Consider the following 18542-nt stretch of genomic DNA (forward strand, 5'->3'; position numbering starts at 1 on the left):
GTATTTTGTATCATTGATGTTTTTTTAAAGCCAGTTATTTAAAAACGGCTATAAATATAGTCCCTACATCTCTGCCTCAGTTTTTTAGCTCCTTTTTAATCTAACTGCAGCCCTGCTGAGGTTGGTGTCTTCTAGTCCAGGCACGTTATTGTTGTAAACCACAGCCATAATAGACAACTGACAGCAGAAATGAGAACTTGAGTGTGAACAGAAAATGTGCTGAATGAGCAAATATCAAGCTTCATGACTTAATATGGAAGCTCAGTGTCATGACTCGTCCCTGCAGGGAAATGCAAATGAACTGTTAGTGGGGAGAAAAAAAAAAAAAAAACGAATAAAATCTGTCAAGACACCTCTCATTTTGTGTTGCTTCTTTTAGACATTTAATTCCTGCTCCTACAAAGGCAGCTGTCTTGCTATCTGCAAATACGGCTAATTGCAAAAGGATTCACACTCCAACTTCATATTTTGCCACACATGGGCTTGAAAATTTAATATATTTTACTGGGAATTTTCTTGTAAAATGAAGTGAAAGCCGATTTGCGAGGTGGGAGGGGAACCTATACTTAGGGCCTGGTTCACTACAGATCTGCTTGTGTTAAAAAAAAAAAGAATAAAAAATGTGCAGGCTTCATTGCACATGCAAAGCTGATCTTATTTATTATATGTTGGAACAAGCAAAGATGTTGAAGGAGTTGATGGAGGTAAATAAAGCTGTCCAGAGTCTAATTTTGCAGCAAGTCTGATGCCTGCTTTCAGGACCTATGTCAATAAGACAGGAGCATTAACAATGTAAGATTTTTCAGTTTCTTTTAATGTTAGCTTTTTGATTCCTTTACTATTTGTAAAACATTGAGATACTTGTTTTTCAGGTACTTTATGAATAATACTGATCATTTTTCCTTATCCTGACTACCTCCAACTCAATTTCTTCAAATTTAAGTTTGCCTTAAATGCCAGTAGCTCATGCAAAATCCTCATTTCAATTGGGGGGTGCTTACCAAGAGATTAAAGTAAATTACCAAAAACATTTTCTAATGTAAGAGTTGCACTACTTTAACATTTTTTTTACTTTGATAAAAAATAGAAATATTAATCCAAGAGTTTGGCTAGTTAAGTGCTGAGTTATTTTTAACTCATAATATTTTATTTAATGTTTAAAAGTATGTGATCAGACAGCGTTACATTTAAATCTTGGTATTTCAAAGGAGGGAAAAAATTATCACTAAATAAATTCGGGCAGGAGAACACTTCAAAATATTTTTTTCCTAACATTAACTTATAATACCAATCCTAACAGTAGGCTACCACCCATATGTAGCCTTTATTGTATTTTCATCTGATCTAACAGCCAATGTTACTTTTGGTGGAGAGTAGCGATACTCTCAATACAATATTAATGGTATAGTGGAGGATTTTCGGGAATTTTTGGAAAGACCTGCCCTCTTCACTTAAAAAAAAATGCATGTGCACAACCCTGTACCGGTTCCCCAGAGGGAACGCCTGTTAAAGAGCATGCACTAGCCCATTTCCACCCGGAAAAAGAACATCCTCCACTAAGTAAATATCTAAAAGTATTGTTCCTAAAGCTTGCTCAAGTTAATGTAACCGGTTACTTCCCAGTAGAGGTGAGTGATACTGGGAATTTTTAATAATACCAAGTAAATATAGGGTCAGTATCGCCGATATCGATACGATACTTGGAGGAAGATACTCTGGAGGTCTGAAACACCTCTGTCAGTCAGGTCTGACTGAGGGTCTGTCTGGGTAATGAGCAAAGTCTTGTCTCCCCTCCCTGTTTCTGTAGCTCGACATTTTCTTGGTCATGGTTTTTCATGTGCTTTTTAAACTACATTTAACCTCCTTTTTACAAACCGTACAGCTTGCCGTTGTTTTCATTTATGGTATTTCGGCTCCTATGGTCTCTCTCTCTCCAGCGTCTGAGCAGCGCGGCTGTTTGCGTGTGGAGTGGAGAGAGAGCTGAGTGGGCGGGGCCAGGCTGAGCCTGTCTGCTGAGCCGGGGACGAGAGGGGAAGGGGGGGCAGCAATGCACTGTAATTATGCAGACGGGAGAGTGGTGAATCTGTTGCAGTCAGTGCGTGCTGGAAAGAATAAAAAGTATTGATCTTGTTAAACCAATATTGTTCAATATCAATACCAGTGTTGGTATTAATAGTATCGATCCTTGGATCGATCCGACCACCTCTACTACTAAGCTCTGCAGAAAGGGATCTGCTGCAGCCTGCAAGACGGGTGTGTCGTGTAGTGGGTGTGTTGTGTATCGATGTCACTACACGGCACGCCCACTACAGAACTGGAAATCACAGTAAACCATGTCAGAGTCTGCTAACTTACCCTAGAGTAACAGGACACTGATGCTACTCAACCTTAATATCATCCTGTCCTAACCTGGAAGGAATTTCATGTTGGAGGAATGCCACATTGTGGATGTGTTGTGTGGTGACGTCAAGAATCGGCACAAATCTGTCTTGCAGGTTGCAACCGTACTCTTTCCTCTGCTGCTCACCTGCATGCACGCACTGACTACATGTGCAATTTCGGTTTGCATAAAAAATGTAAAGCTCGTTTGGGATTTTTGGAGATCAAGGTCCTCATTTTTCCCTTTTTTCTAATTAAGTCAAATCTTACACGTATGGTGTCCATGTTTATTTACCCCACTTTTTCTTTGATACCCTTGGAGATGTTACTGCCAGACTCAAAAGGAACATTAAATAGAGATACAGTAACGCTAGAGGAGCAACAGAGAGCCACTGCTTTGCATGTTTGGATGGAGGAGGCTGTTGACACTATTAAAGTTAAATGCTTTATAACCCTAATTTCAAGGCCCTGTTTGGATTACCACATCCAGATTAGAGTAGAATTAAACTTAGTTGTCATTACACTGTCACAAGTAAAAAGCAACAAAAATCCTTCTCTTATTTAGCCCATCCTTTTGGGGAGCAGTGGGTTGCCATTGTTCAGTGCCCAGGGAGCTTTATGAGCTCAGAACCTCTAGGATCCAAGTGCAATGCCCTAACCACTACACCACCACTCCCCAACACCGATTCTGCTTGAAGTGTCTTATAGTGGATTCGAACTGAGGACTAATGCCTGTGCAAATGGGTCCTGTGCGCCCACCACTGTTCCACCGAAGCACACCCAAAATTACTGTGAGGCTGACATCTTAAACACATAAAACATGGCGTTTGCAGCATGTGGTGGGGATGTCTTGCTTCAACATCAGAGCAGATGGAAAGCTAGTTGGAGCTTACCATAAGGTAATCCTGAATGGAAGAGAGTAACAGGTTGCCTTAGTACTGTAGTTCAGCTTCCAGTAGACAATGAATTATAAAAGCAGAGCAACAATGCCAACGTTTAGATCAAATCATATGTGCACCTTTTAAGCCTATACATGGCAATCTAATTGAGTCAGTCTTTCCTGGATGCAGTTAGCAGATGTTCTGTTGTACAGGGGCTAAATACATGTACGCTTCATTACTCCTACTCGTCAGATCTGTGTGTTCCCCAACACATAGAGCATTATACATTTATATTTAGTACAGCCAGTTACAAAGCAACATGATATAAAAGAAAAAGTTGAACGTGTATTAAATAATTGCCAAAACTCTGCATGTTGAGTTCAGCTACTGGAGAAGTCTGGCTGTATCTTAGTTCCCAACTCCCCCCCCCCATCACAGTAGCCTGATTCAACAAAGTATGGCTTTGACCTAGAAAAGTGATAAATCTATAAAGCGAAGGCGTGAACAAGAAAAAATGTCTCTGGCGACAAACAGAAAACAGGCCTCTGGACGCACAGTAAAAACAGTCACAGCTACTGTTGTGATTTAGTGGAGAGATAAAAGCCATTACAGCATGTAAAGTTCTCTGCTGCATTTCCCCTGCCCTTTAAGTCAGAGCAGCAAACGGTTCACCCCGCTCACCCCCCCTACCATCGCAGGCTGATATGCTCTATAAAATAAGCCTCCGTGGGCTCCTTTTTTTTCTTCCTCCCCTCCAGCTTGTGTTTGCTGATGACTAACAAATGGTTTTAAAACACTTTACTCGAGCAGGAAGTCAGTGGTGCATGCTGGGATGCAGGGAGGGTGTTCAGCAGAGCCCTTATCACTGGTTTTCCTCCAGCAGCTCTGTAGGGTTCCTGCCAGATCTATGCGCCTTTAAAATTTAATACTCTCTTATTGTTTACGGAGTCATTAATACCACTGCCAACCATGTACTCATTCTCCAACTTTATGACCTGGTAACCTCCAACAAGTGGTAAGCATTGGTTTATTGGAAAAGTTCTGACTTCCTGGCTTATACCTAAAAATAATATCACACTAAGTCATTTGAGGGTTGTGTACTGAACATAATTATACAGAGCAAGTGAAAAGTTAACATAGTTTCAACATGGGCTTATTTAAAGATGCATTTGAATCATTCATTTTTTACAAGATGGTTCAATAACACAATATACAATGTCAGTAATTTGGAAAACAAGAATTGAAGCATAAGTCCAAATTTTCAGTGAAACCAAACAAGTAATTAGACACAGAGACTCAAATATGTATTTACATTTATAGACCTTCAACTGGACTAAACACTGCAGCCATCAACAAGTAATTGTTTAAGATTTTTGGGATTTTATACTTACTTATTTGTTTAGTTTTTTTTTTTATTATTATTAGCAAGTGCGAAGGTACAAATCCTGCCCATAAATCAATTCCAAATCTTGTCTATAAGATTAAGGTTTGGGCATTAGTAAAAATCGATTCAGAAACCTGATTTATCCATGCCATCAAAGCCAATTTTGATGAGTCTGACAATGTTAGATCTTTTAGTTGGAACATATAATTCTATTTGGGTTCTGCCTATTTGACCCAAACCCTAAATTTCTTAGGATGTTCAGAGAAACTGAGAAAGCAGAAAACACTCAAGCTCCAATTAATTAGAAACTGCTGAAACACCAGAATTAAATGTCAACTGGGAAGAGAGTTTTACAACAATGACTGAGAGGTAACTGACCATCAAGTTAGCTCCTCCTAATGGACGCCTTCCATGGTCATAGCAGATTATATGAGCACAAAGTTGGAAACTGTCAAGGAGCAAAGATGATGCTTTCAAATGAATATATGAGTATGATGCTTTAAGACAGTTTTTTTTTTTACTTTTACAGAATAATATGTACATGGTTTGGGCAATAATTCTCAGAAAATGTAATAAAGAAAATTTACACAATGTATGCAGGCATTTTTAGTGTAAATATAACCAATTTAGACAATAATACTTCACACTTTTTTTCAGTGTATATATGTGGATGCACTGTATAAACTGTATATACTCAATGCACCTTTTCCTCCTTTTGGCACCTTCTTTTGAATATTGAGCCAAGTTGATATGTGAATTCCTTCACTTTGAGATTAAAAAAGTATCTTATCCTAATTTGGATCTGAAATGTTGAAAAAAAAAAATGCACTGACCCATTTTTTTTCTGTTCCAATTTGATACTGATACATGTCCTGAGCAATCCGATACTGAATCAATACTACTGTTGAAGGAATTAACTGCATACGTTGCTGCACCATGCTTAACTGTTTTTTAGCATTTTTTTAAAAAGGTAACAAATTGACACATAATCCTCACTAGCTGCTTTGTGTGGTCTGCAATGACATATCCAGCATTACATTTATAATACTGAATTCACTTGAGAGCTGTAACTGTATTTTTGTGTGTTGAATAAAAATATAGAAATTACTGGATCAGAAAGTTGGATCAGCTTAATCTGATATCCTATTCAGAAACTATCGGAGCAGATATCCTCTCCAGGCTCTAACTACACACCCAAACACAGCAGTAGCAGTAAGCGCTACGGCAGTGCTGCTTTCTTCTTACCTTATTTCGTCTAGCTATACAGTAACTGGGAGATGCCAGGGGGTTATCTGTGTTTTTTTTGTTTTATATATTTCGAGGACTTTATTTCGAACAAAACTATAGAACACTTCTAAAACAGTCTAGTCAACAATACTTCAACAGTGTGCTGCTGTGTGACATCACCCTCTGTCATCTCTCATTCCCTTTGTCACTGAAAAATATGAGAAGCATCGCAGGTTACATGACAAGTTTATTTCTGCATCACGAGTGATGGCAATGTAGGCAATTGTGTTCCTTTTTTCCGTGGGGGAGAGGTGAGTTAGAGACACACTTCATCATTTTTTAGCGTAATTTATAAAATTTCTGTAGACAAATTACTACACTTGGAGCTTTAAAAGACAAAATAAAACAAGGTGATACAGAATCAATTACCAAACACGTCCACCGCACCTCTGTCAGTAAAGCGCAGAGATCCACTGCTTTGAGCATTGTCAGGTGTCCTTATAAGCTCGGAGTTTAATGTAAAACAATTCTCAATGCAAATATTTGTTTTCCGTTGAGCAACTTTTATTTCATGCTTCTCTTTGGGGGCTTTAAGAGAGATTCTATGTAAAAAAAAAAAAAAAAAAAATTAATAAAAATAACATGCTTCCCCCTGTCCCCATTGCCGTCTACGCCCATGGTTGTACAGAAAGGTGAAAAAAACCCTTCAATCAAAAACTAGATGGTTCGAACAATGATCTAAAGCAGATATTAAGACTACGTTTGGAGAAGCGCTTCAGACTGAGTTACCATATTGTTTAAAATGGATTTTGGCCTCGACCCTGTTTAAATTCACACACTGTGGTCAAATGTCAGCTAAACGGCAGGATTACAACTAGTTTCATGTACAAACCAATTCTGCCAAAAATTGTGTTCCAGTATGCAGCTCCAATTATCTAAGAGACCTGTTGATGTCTACAGTAAAGGTGTGCTCAGAGTCTAGATGCCTGAAGGACATTTTATCTTAGATTAGCTTTGCATGGATGACTTTGACTCCACGAGGATTAAAGAAAATCCACCCTGTTTTCAAAACGTATTAGAGACAATGTATGTTGTAGTATCACCCAATCCTTATAACTAACAACTGAAAATGCATGCCCTGAAAAAATCTGGAATGAGTGTAGGTTTTCACCTATTTCTTTTTTCATGTTGTTAGATTTTGTGTTACTTTTAAAGCAGTTTTTATTTTTTTGTCTGGTTTAATTCCTTTTTTTCTTTCTAAAGAAAAGGAAAGGTTACCATAGATGCATTAGGTCTGGTTTCCAATCCACTAATTACTCTCATGTCACTACACTGGACTGGTGGTCTTCTATCCTGATTTTAATCACAGTTTTGAACTTTGTCCTCCTTTCATTCACAATTACTTGTATTATTTGGTCTTATTGTGTAGTTGTCTATAAGATAAATTTACACAGCTTTAATTTCTTGGAGGTGCAATACCCACTGTTAATAACAATGGACACAGAAGGAGAACATTTATTGAATTTTTGGGAGTGAAATTTGTTTTTTAAGCAACATCCATTAAAAAAAATGCATTAGTTTTTTGGTTTTACTTCAATCTTCATTTTTATAAACACACTCAGAACAAGTGGGATCACACTAAGGTTGTAACTGAAAATTGTGTCTTTGTCCCTAAAACAGCCCAGTGTGCTGTGACTTTTAATCTGAACAATCCTTCTTTGCTTTTCTTGTTTCACCTGAAAATCAAAATGTGAAGCATGTCACCAGTAAAATCCCTCAAGAGAAAAAGGTGACGTGAGAAATTTTAAGTGGTTTTCCAAGAAATTGATAACTTAAGGTGCTACAAGACCACACAGATTTAAAAGTTTAAATGATGAATAAAGATTTTACTTATTGTGGCTGTGACTGAAACAAGAGGCTAGAGAAGAGGGAAATTTTATTAGGACAATTCAAATTTAGATCACATGCTTTAGAGGTTAATGTACACTAAGAGATTAATAAATTGTTGAAAATACTTTACCCTACTGTTTCTTTATTCATCTTTAGTCAGACCTATGTCCATTTTGAGAGGAATGATTTTTTGCCTACTTAATCCCACCCCTGATTTATTCCTCTGTTAAAAAAAACAACCCTCAAGGATTGAAACAGCACTTTGTCAGGACTTAAATCTTCAAGCTAGACCATTTGGTGCTTTATTGATAGCAAATTCTCTTCTTTCCAATTTAGTACCAACAAAGTGAATCCAAAGAGCCATTAGCTGAAACTTGCCAGGCTCTGCCAGCATTGCTCATACTGGTACCAAGAGGAACTGGGCTCATAATGGCCTTCTTGTATGGGACTAATTACAGCCCAACTGGTCCTGGCAAAACCAGTCAGGCATTATGTCGGTCTAAACTGTGTCTCACAGAAGTATTAAGGCAATCAGTAAAACATCCTAGCACCCATATGGATTCCAGTTTTTTTTTATTTTTATTTACACTATTAAAATCTATGTGGAAAAGTTGGAGCCATTATATAAACTACGCACAATCCCCTCCATACTCCATTTTTAAATAAATGTTACAAGTCATATGTAAATGCTGGCGGGGTGGATGACCAAATAAATTATGATTTAACCTCTGGGTGCTGTTTTGGGTCTTTGCTGGATTTTCGCAACGCATGACCAAACACCAAAAAGGACGTTAATATATATATATATATAGATCTATATATATATAGATCTATATATATATAGATCTATATATATATCTATATATATCTATATATATATATATATATATATATATATATATATATGTGCGTGTGTACTACAACTACAATATAAAAAAAATCTATCAAATATTAGAATTTGACTTGCTTGATTGTTACCAAAATACTCTCAAAGGGTAGATGTTTTTCCTTTTTTATGCTGCAACTCAAATATTAATATTTGAACTTTACTCTAAAGAATCTCATTGCTCCAGGTCATGGTACTGTAACTCTCAAAAACAAAAAAATGCATCCGAATAGCTTTTTCAATTCGAAGCTAGAGGGAGAAGGTGCAAGGATTCAAAATGTGCTATTCTGCAGATCTACATTCAGTTAGTCTTACCTAACAAAAGGCGGTTGTTAATGCTGTTGTTGGCCGAGCTTACAGGGGAAACATCTTTGGTCACATGTGAGAGTTGAGAATTGGTTGTTAAATTGACTTGCTACAGATAAAAAAAACATCTATAATGTGTTATTCTGCCCCCTATGATGCACCAAAATAAAATCCAGGTCAGCGATTATCAAAGACTTGAAGCTGGGATTGCAGCAAAATGGGATTCTAAAAATATCAATGCAGTCATGCTGAGTTCAACTATGTGAATTCAGCATTTGCAAATCTGTTGCTTTTATTCTTAACAGTTACACTTGATATAATGAGCAACTTTATGTTTCTTTATTACACGGAATCCCTATAAATTCTTTGAGGTTTGCAGAGTTAGTAAAAATAAATATGAGAAAAAGTTTTCCTGGGTGTAAACATTTTAGTTAGGCACTATATAGGAAGCATAGGTTATTGAGCTTCTTATCTACCTTAAACAGGAAAATAATTCTGTTAAGATTATTTTCATTAGCTTTTCTGAGTCCTCCTGCTTCTCCACATCTCCTAATTAGCTTAAGAATAATTAACTTTTATCTAGATCTCTATAATTTATAGGAAGTCATAGCAGAAACGGTCAAGTAGGCAGCTGAAAGCAACTCGATAGGTTGTAGGATGTTCTTAACCATAAGTAGAAACAAAAGCAGATTGAGGTATTTTATAAAATGGCTGACAAGAGGCTAAAATAATAACAGCCAAATATCTGTATAATGAGGTGTGTATAAACAGGGACTGTCACTTAATTTGCATTCAAGTTTGAGATGTCAGCCTCCTCATTTTTGTCACAAAGGCTGGACAAACACCATCTGTACACATACGTACATAAACTGCTAGGAGTACTTGTTGTTGGTTTTACACACAGAAAATGTTTTCAGTTACAACATGAATGCTCCTGTGCTTCATTTGCTGACCTACATCCGTGTTGGACGGCTCGCGGCTCTGCGTCTCTAGATTGACAAATATAGGCACACCTTACACTGAACACACTTATTTGTACACAATAACTCATTCACAAACAGGTCCGGCAACCCATCCATGCATCCAAGTATAATTTATATGCATCAACTGAAGGCTGATTGGTAATTTACCAATAACAGTATTTGGATTATATACATTACAATATTTTTTGCTCATCATGCACAAAGATATATAACATTTTCCCAACAGTAGTTAAAAAAAAATAGTTAAAAGTGTTGCAAAAAGATTGTTTTACTCAAGAATGCTGTTCGGTTAACATGTTAAGTATTGTTGCTCAGACTTATTGCAGAAGTCTAAGGTTGTGCGGGAACATTGTGTTACCATGTAACTGCTGACTGTTATGTAATAGATCATGTAAATTGAAACAGTCACTGTCCGTCATTGGGATTGTTGGCGGACTGATGCAACTGACTGTTGAGTGTTGAGGTCACTTTGAAGTGCTTCATTTTCCTGTCGCAGCCCACAGAGAGTTGGCTGGTGAAATAAAAGGCCTTACTCTCGTTAAGTCAGTCTGCTGAGGTTCACGTTATGCCCTAGAAGAACTTCTAGAAAGTCCCATCAGCGGCGGAACTTTGTGTTAAATAACTCATCAGGGTTTCTGAGACTATCTCTCAGAGTGAACCGCTGACCTTCAGCGGTTTCCTACCATCATTTCAGTGCCTCAATTTTGAAGCTGTGATCCTGGGGAACCAAACATCCAAAACATCCGTCATCCTGGATAAATTATTCATAACAGAGCTGCCACGGAGACGGCAGGACTGATGCATTTGTTTTGCTTGTCCCATCACTTCCCCTCGGCATGCCGCTCAACGTTTCAGAGACTCTTATATGTGGTGCACAACAGGGACAACAGGGTGACACCGCCTCCCCTGCTGCTTTTCTCCTCTCCTCTCAAACAAAACTTTCGACAATGATAACCCACAGTGATCTGCTTAATCTAACACCAGTTTGTTTATTTCAGCTGCAGACGGTGCATTAGGGTTTTCCGTTGATCTGGGTCTTGTTTACGAGGACGGATCTGCAGTTTTTTGCCAGCTTTGCTGCCAATGAAACTAGAGATCAGCTGTAGAACGTCCTGTGGGAGGGGTGTGATGCAGGCCCTTTCCTGCCGTTACCATGAAAACATGCACGGTAAAACAGCAGACATGGGTTTAACATGTTGCGACACCCATGAAGCAGAGCAATGTAAGGTGTGGCAGCATTAAACCTTATGTCAGAACGTGTTGGGTCCTGCCTTTTCTGACTCAGACACACTGAAAATCAGACAGTGATGCATTCCCTCCTGTTTTAAAGCATATGCACAAAAACTATGCAGAATTAATTGGTAAAAGCAAAAGGAAAATGCTAAATAAATGTTCTCAGACATGCAGCATTCAAAACAAATGAAGTGACATGTCCTATAGCAAAGTTTGACTTTGTTTGATTGTTTGCAGCTTCAGGGAAAGCCTGATGAGTCAGAAAGCAGACTCTGGTCCCCGAGGACTAAAGTGAGACAAGCATTTCACTCTATGAATGCAAACTATGTCACTACTTGGGAAAAAAAAGAAAACTTAAGTAAATACCTTCCTTGACTAACCATTACTATTGTCTTGCTTCAAAGGTGGGGTTGCTGCTTTGCTTAATTGCGGTTATTTCCTTGTTTTGTAGGAACTGAGATTCATACAAAAGCAGGGTCTGAATTTTAGAATCTCTGTATAAAAATCAAATCGGTTTGTGAAAATGATGCCAAGAGTTTCCTGGAGGCTCACTGAGAAATAGACACAGATTCAACATTGGCTCACAAGGGGACCTTTCAAACTGTTTTCCAACCCTGGGAACAATGAAAGGGAACAGAGCCGGAAAGCTGTCAGGATGCATAAAACCGTCAGCAGGTTTATTTGTCAGAATGCAGCGCCTTGAAAAAAGTACTCAGATCACTGTGAACTTTTTTCTTTTTCACTTTTTCATGTAAACCGTAGTCTGTCATATCAGAATTTTAAACGACAAGAATACAGGATCATTTTAATAATCAAATAAAAAGGATTCCTCTAAAAAGTGGATCCACCTTTTTATTCAAATGACAAGTGAAATAATTTTGGGGCAGCTCCGCCAGCTTTACATGTTTAGAAACTGGGATTGTTACAGATGTAGAGAATCATCACCGCTTTATTTTACTGCCATCATCATAATCATCTGGATATTTTGCTCAGGGTGATGTGCATAAACCTGAACATAGTGAAGGGATGAATCCATACTTGCCAAAAGTATTTCCTACCCCAAACCTTTAATTGGGCTTGGATGTGGACTTTGACTAGACCATTGATATCCATTAATATGCTGTCATTCAGCCATGGAATCATCTAAAACCAACAGGTTTTCCTGATGAAGTCCAACCAGCTTCTCTGTCATTGGTAAACTGACAAATCAGGCTGATGCACTTCATAACCTACGGCTACTTTGTGTTGGTCTTTTTATATTAAAACCCCATTAAAAAGTGGACAATTTCAAGAGGATGAACACTTTTTGTAGGTTAAACATATATACATTTTTTTTCACTCTGAAACATGTTGTGACATCAACCTTCAGGAATCTGCTCATTATTTAATAAACAATCATATCAGCTGCTGAATTGAATTGTGTGAATTCGGGTGTGTCTTCCTTTTTCACGTCCACTACTTAGAGGAACACTCGCTGAAATTTTTCCACTTTCTTACTCAACCCCAGGTGCTCTCAGCTAAGAGGGAATGGGGCATCATGCTGTTGCAGGCCTGCCTTTGTGAGGACAGAGAGCTGTTTTTTTCCTCTGGGCCGATGAGAATAAACCTACTGGAGGGCGGGTCTAGTACTTTTCCCCACCTCGTCATGCCAGCTTTTTGGCTTGCCTCATCTTTAGGGTGAGTCAATTTAAGGGTTTGTAGCTTCCAAAGAAGCTGCACTAGAACCTGAAGGCTTACCTGGCAGCGAATCCTCTCCCCAAGGTGAGTTTTTCTTTCACTATTTCAGCAAGGTTAATTTAAATGATGAACTGCTCTGGGGGGTTCAGCAAGTTCATAAATGAAGCCTTGCAGCAAATTACCTAAACTTTTATCTTGTTACTTAATCTTTGAAATAGATTTTTAAATTCATTTGATGGTGATTGCTTATAATATTTAGAACAAAATTATCAATGTCGTTTGACTCACCAGTTGCCAAATTATAAATGAAAGAAGAGAGGACAGGAAATTCGACTTGCTAGACTGATATGACCATTATTAATCACAGAGACTGTTCCTTCTAAGAGCATCTGGGGACTGCATTCCTTCCCAGATGCCAGAGGGAAAAATAAAAATAAAATCTAAATATGGATCAAGCTTGAAACGCTAAGCGAATCCAATCCTGCTGAGGACATGCAGGCTCAGAAAACAAACTACACCACCACTTAGCAGAGGAAACACCCACAATCAACGTGTGCGGGGTCACTAAGGTCGCTGTCCTTTCATTTGAACTCTAATAAGGCAGCGACCATAGGATAAAGCTATGAATACTATGTCAAATTTATATTTCACCGTGTTTTATTGTTAGGTCTAATTTAAAAAGATTGGAATAACATATTTCAACACACATGTTACAATCTTAGCTTGTGGTTCTACGTTAGAACAATGCAGGCAGATTCTGACGCAAAGGCAAAGTCTTTCATAATAAGTGATGCTGTAATGAAGGTGTGCCAACCGTGTGGTGGGAATGTGGGGATGCTGTGGTCATGTTTGACTCACCTCAGAGCTTCAGTCACTATTAATTCTTTTTACAGGCATATTTTTACATACATTAAACCCTATTTGCATCTTGTCCAAATCACGGCCATTGTTTTATTGGATGCTTTTGTTGTTGAAATTTTACAGCTATTGTTTTATTTTACAGACTCATCTCAACAAAACCGTAGCAGAAATAAAATGGAGGATCCGTGGCAAAGGGCTTATGACTTTGCAGTTGCAGTGGCCAGAAAGGCGGGAGAGGTACAGCTTCTTCCTTCTTACTTCTCTTCAAATGCAGCAACAATAAATAATCCATATTGTTTTAGTTTGGGATGCATTATGGGTAACTCATTTCTATTAATAATTTCTACAATTAGGAAATTCGAAAAGCTGGTGAGAGTGAAATAAGAGTCATGACCAAGAGCTCCACTGTGGACCTTGTCACCAAGACTGATGAAAGGGTGGAGAAAATCATCATTGGGTCTTTGAAGGAAGAATTTGGAGAAGGCACCCACTGGTGAGCAATGCATAGAAACATATTGGTTTAACAGCGGCTGTTAGCTATAATGTATGATCCTTTATTTAATGTCAACCCCCTCTGTGTTGCAGTTTTATTGGGGAAGAGTCTGTTGCAAAGGGTGAGCCATGCATCTTGACTGACAAACCAACTTGGATCATCGATCCAGTAGATGGCACCACCAACTTTGTGCACGGGTAAGTTGGCAGTTGAGCATTTTTTTTATAGCATGAATGCTCTTATTTGGCAATTATTTGCTTAAAATAACACAAATCTTGGCAATAAAACATGAGAGATAAGAGTTGAAATGAACCACTAAGTATTTCTTTTTTGCAATTAATTGCATTTGAGATATGTTTAGTTTTTAAAACTTTAATTTTCACTTCATTAATTTTTCCAACTCTAACAAAAAGTCTAACTCTTTGCTCTTAGACTCATATCTTCACCAGATTACCTTTTTATAAAAGGAGGGCAAAAAAAAAAAAAACTCAATGAAGGCCAATGATTAGTAAAAAAAAGAAAACCTTGAATTTTGTCTTTTGTGTTTGAAAAAGGCAACTGTGGGAAGCAGTTAAAAGGGTTAGGGATGGTCAAATTCCATTTCTCAAATTCATACATTTAATGATGGAAAAAATAATTAAATTTTATTAACTTAACACTAGAATATATAATTTAACAAGCCAGACCGAATTTAAAAAAATAGATAAAAGACAATATATTTTTGTCTTTTAACAGTAAATTAGTGTTTAATTCTTTTATAGCATTATAATGGCCCATTATCAATAACAAAATGCTTTGTACTTTCAGATTCCCATTTGTGGCAGTTTCAATAGCCTTTGCTGTGAATAAACAAGTAAGTACAAACAAAACTTAAACTAAACATACCGCTTAATCCTTAATATGAGATTTAATATTGAGTTTGTTTCTAGTTGGAGTTTGGTGTGGTGTACAGCTGCTTGGAGGACAAAATGTATAAAGCGAGGAAAGGAAAGGGGGCATTCTGTAACGATGAACCCATTCAAGTGTCTGATGTAAAAGGTAAAATAATAATTCACATTTAAATATTTCAATTTGCATTCTACATAACAAACAACAAGTAAAACCCATATGTTTTTTTGTTGTTATAGATATCCACAAGTCTATTATCATTTCTGAGCATGGAACTGATAGGAGTCCAGAGAAAGTGACCAAAATCTTTTCCACTATGAAAAGGATTCTCTGCATCCCAGTTCATGGGTAAGTTGGATATGTCTATGTACTTTACTACAATCTAAAGACATGTATTCCCTGATATCGTTGCATTAAAGACCCTCATTTACCATATGAAGTAAAGCTACGCAGTAAAACTTTCCATGGAATACAACAATGGACCTAAAAACAGGGCTATTCAAACTTCAGTTTTTCTGTTAGCAGAGACGACAGTAAAACCAAGAAATCAACTCTAAACACTAAGACACATCAAGGCTAGGAATGAATATATCTGTACATGATATAAAATGAGTCATTTGACATTTATGCTTCTGAGCTTTTAAAATTCAAATGCTTCTAAGTGCACAGTATCCTATTTGGAAATAAAAATAGTTAAATGAAGATGAACTATGGAGGGTAATGTTATACTACAAATGCATTTTTCTTCTTTAATAGTCTAAACAAAGACAAATGACATGGTTTAAATCCTGTTATGACAGTGTTAGTAGTTCATAATAAGTAAACCATGCATGGCTTTAAAATAAACCAAAATGATAAAGAAAAATCATAGAAGTGTTCAAGTTTCATCTATAATTTGTATCATCAATCCTTTTTCCTCAATTAATCAGACATCAAACTACGCTCAAGGTGTATTTTGCTTTTCTCTTTTCGTTCTCCAACATTTCATATACAGATCTAAAATCAAATCAGCTTAATTATATAAAAGCACATCACAACACATTTAATGTTGTGGAACTTTGTAGAGTAAATTCAATGAAATCGTCAAGACACATACAGCAAGAAAAAACAGATTAAATCCAATAATTGACTCGTTGGATTCAGTTTTCCTGAATGAGCATGTAGTGAGTGTAGCAACTGGGTTGAAATCTCCTATACCAAGCATGCATGTAGTGACAGAGGGAAGGAAAACTCTTCCTTAACAGGAAGAAAAATGAAGAAAAGCGTTTTCTTTGTTAAACCAATGACTAGAACTTCGAAGTATTTGTTTTTTAACTGATGTTAATTTGAATTTAAATGTCATATACATAAAATGACAAGCTACACATACACTAATCAATAATCATGATAAAGAATATTAACAGTCTATCTTAACTTGGGATTAAGTTTTTATCTGTTAAATGGTTATAAGTACAATAAACAGGGCTGACTAAAGTAGTAAAGTAACACTGATAAAGTGAATTAAAGTTAACTTTGTTCGAAAGGGTATTTAGATTAAGCTATCTAGCTTTTTGCAGCTATTTTCAATTTTTATATTGTGAAGTTCACATCTTTAAATTAAAGTAATAAGCCTGAATAAAGGAGGTAATAAAATCATTAGAGTTTAACAAATATAAAGATATTTATAAAAAAAAATACTACTGGTAACTATGATCCCAATTAGTTTAAACGTTACCTAATTACACACACATGCACACGCTCAAACTTATATATACATATCTTTCATTAGAATAACCATTAACATGTCATTTTTTTTCACCCAAGATCTTAGCCTAATAATTATTGTTGTTTTACTTTTCATAGTAAATAGAATTATTTTTCCTATCTTCTGTCTTGAAGGCTCCGAGGGTCAGGAACAGCTGCCACCAACATGTGTCTAGTGGCAACTGGGGCAGTTGAGGCCTTCTTTGAAATTGGGATCCACTGCTGGGATATTGCAGCTGGAGCCGTTATAGTCCAAGAAGCTGGAGGAATCCTTCTGGATGTTGACGGTATGTTTACTTTTATAGCTTTCTACTAAAGCCGCTGTTTAAATTTTGCGGATTTCTAATTGATAATCTCAGCACTATTTAACAACACCTTTGTTTTAAATCTAGGAGGACCATTCGATTTGATGTCTCGAAGAATGGTCTCAGCAAACAACGACACCATTGCCAAACGAATCATCAAGGAAATTGAGATATTCCCGTCGACAAGGGATGACGCACCTATTAAGAAAAAATGAGAAGACTTTTAAGCTCAGCTTTTCTGAATATCCATAAGGACTGGAAAATGAGAACAAAAAACAACAACAATATTTTGAATACAGGTCTAAATTAAGTTACTTTGCTACAATCATCCCTGATTGTCTAAGTGTGATGTGATTTTTTTTAACAGCACATTTTGCCCATCTATATAGTTCTACTAACCATTTCAAGCTTGTATTGCATTTGATTGCCTCTGTTATGTGTCTGTCAAATTGTTTAATTAAAAGAGGAATTGTTTGCAAGTTTTCTTTTCACAATCATATAATTAACTCATTTTTTATCAATGGCCAAGCATGGATGTCTTTGCTTTGACAATAAAACCATTAATCACTGATCCCGTCCACAATATTTCGTTGGTTAAGTTTAAGAGTCAAAACTCCCTGCAAGACTCTTCTTGAGAAATTAGCTGGTATTATATAAAAGCTTTATTTTCTTCAATCATAGAGTAATTGTATGGAATAAATCAGCTAACTTCTGTCTATTCTGAAAACAAACACAAAATCCCACATTCCTTGCTTATTTTCAAATCACTTCCTAAGCCAACCACTAGAGGTCAATAATACATCAGAAATTACAGTTTCTTGCAGCAACTTTTTCAATTTACATTATCTTTTTTCAACTTACATTGTTGTATACTTTATTGTTTTCATGGGTGTCTTGAGTGTTTCCACAGTTTCCTTCACAAACAAATTTTCTAACCTATAAAATATCAATCAAACACTCGAGATCATTCATAATATCTATAAAACAATTATATTCCTTTGTGGTAACTCCTAAAAGAACAATAGGCTTTGGCCACAACAGGGAGAGGATGAAGGTGAGAGATAGAATTCATAGCTGCAGTTGTAAGTAAAACAATATAAACACTGAGACAAAGTAGCAACAACAATAAAAATAACAGTAGGAGGTCGAGGGGAAGGCTGTGGGGGTGATGAGCTTTGGAACATGCTTACATTGCTGCCTTTTAAATGGTATGATGTGATCCACAAGGATTCAGTGCTCATGTTGCACATGTGGATTTTAAAATGGTAAAATGTTAGTTACAGATTGTCTCCTAATTTGTAACATGAGACTCCTTGTTTCTAATGGAGAAAGTAATCGTTGTCCATCGTAGATGCTTCTGTTTTAACTTCCTTAAGAGATGACAGATTTTCGCTTCTAAGGAGAGA

At 36.8% G+C, this 18542-nt stretch overlaps 1 protein-coding gene across 1 annotated transcript; it reads left to right on the forward strand.

Annotated features, from left to right (window-relative positions):
* Positions 1 to 12752: 12752 nt before the first annotated feature.
* On the forward strand, positions 12753 to 17703 carry LOC119791414 (inositol monophosphatase 1-like). Its single transcript, XM_038297483.1, has 9 exons — positions 12753 to 12930; positions 13850 to 13944; positions 14061 to 14200; positions 14293 to 14397; positions 15008 to 15053; positions 15130 to 15238; positions 15328 to 15436; positions 16967 to 17118; positions 17224 to 17703. Exons 2-9 carry the CDS (start codon positions 13882 to 13884, stop codon positions 17349 to 17351), a joined length of 852 nt encoding a protein of 283 aa, XP_038153411.1. The 5' UTR covers positions 12753 to 12930; positions 13850 to 13881; the 3' UTR covers positions 17352 to 17703.
* Positions 17704 to 18542: the final 839 nt, after the last annotated feature.

Source organism: Cyprinodon tularosa, unplaced genomic scaffold, assembly GCF_016077235.1.
Source record: "Cyprinodon tularosa strain WSP-4 unplaced genomic scaffold, ASM1607723v1 ctg389, whole genome shotgun sequence".
NCBI classification, from domain to species: Eukaryota; Metazoa; Chordata; class Actinopteri; order Cyprinodontiformes; family Cyprinodontidae; genus Cyprinodon; species Cyprinodon tularosa.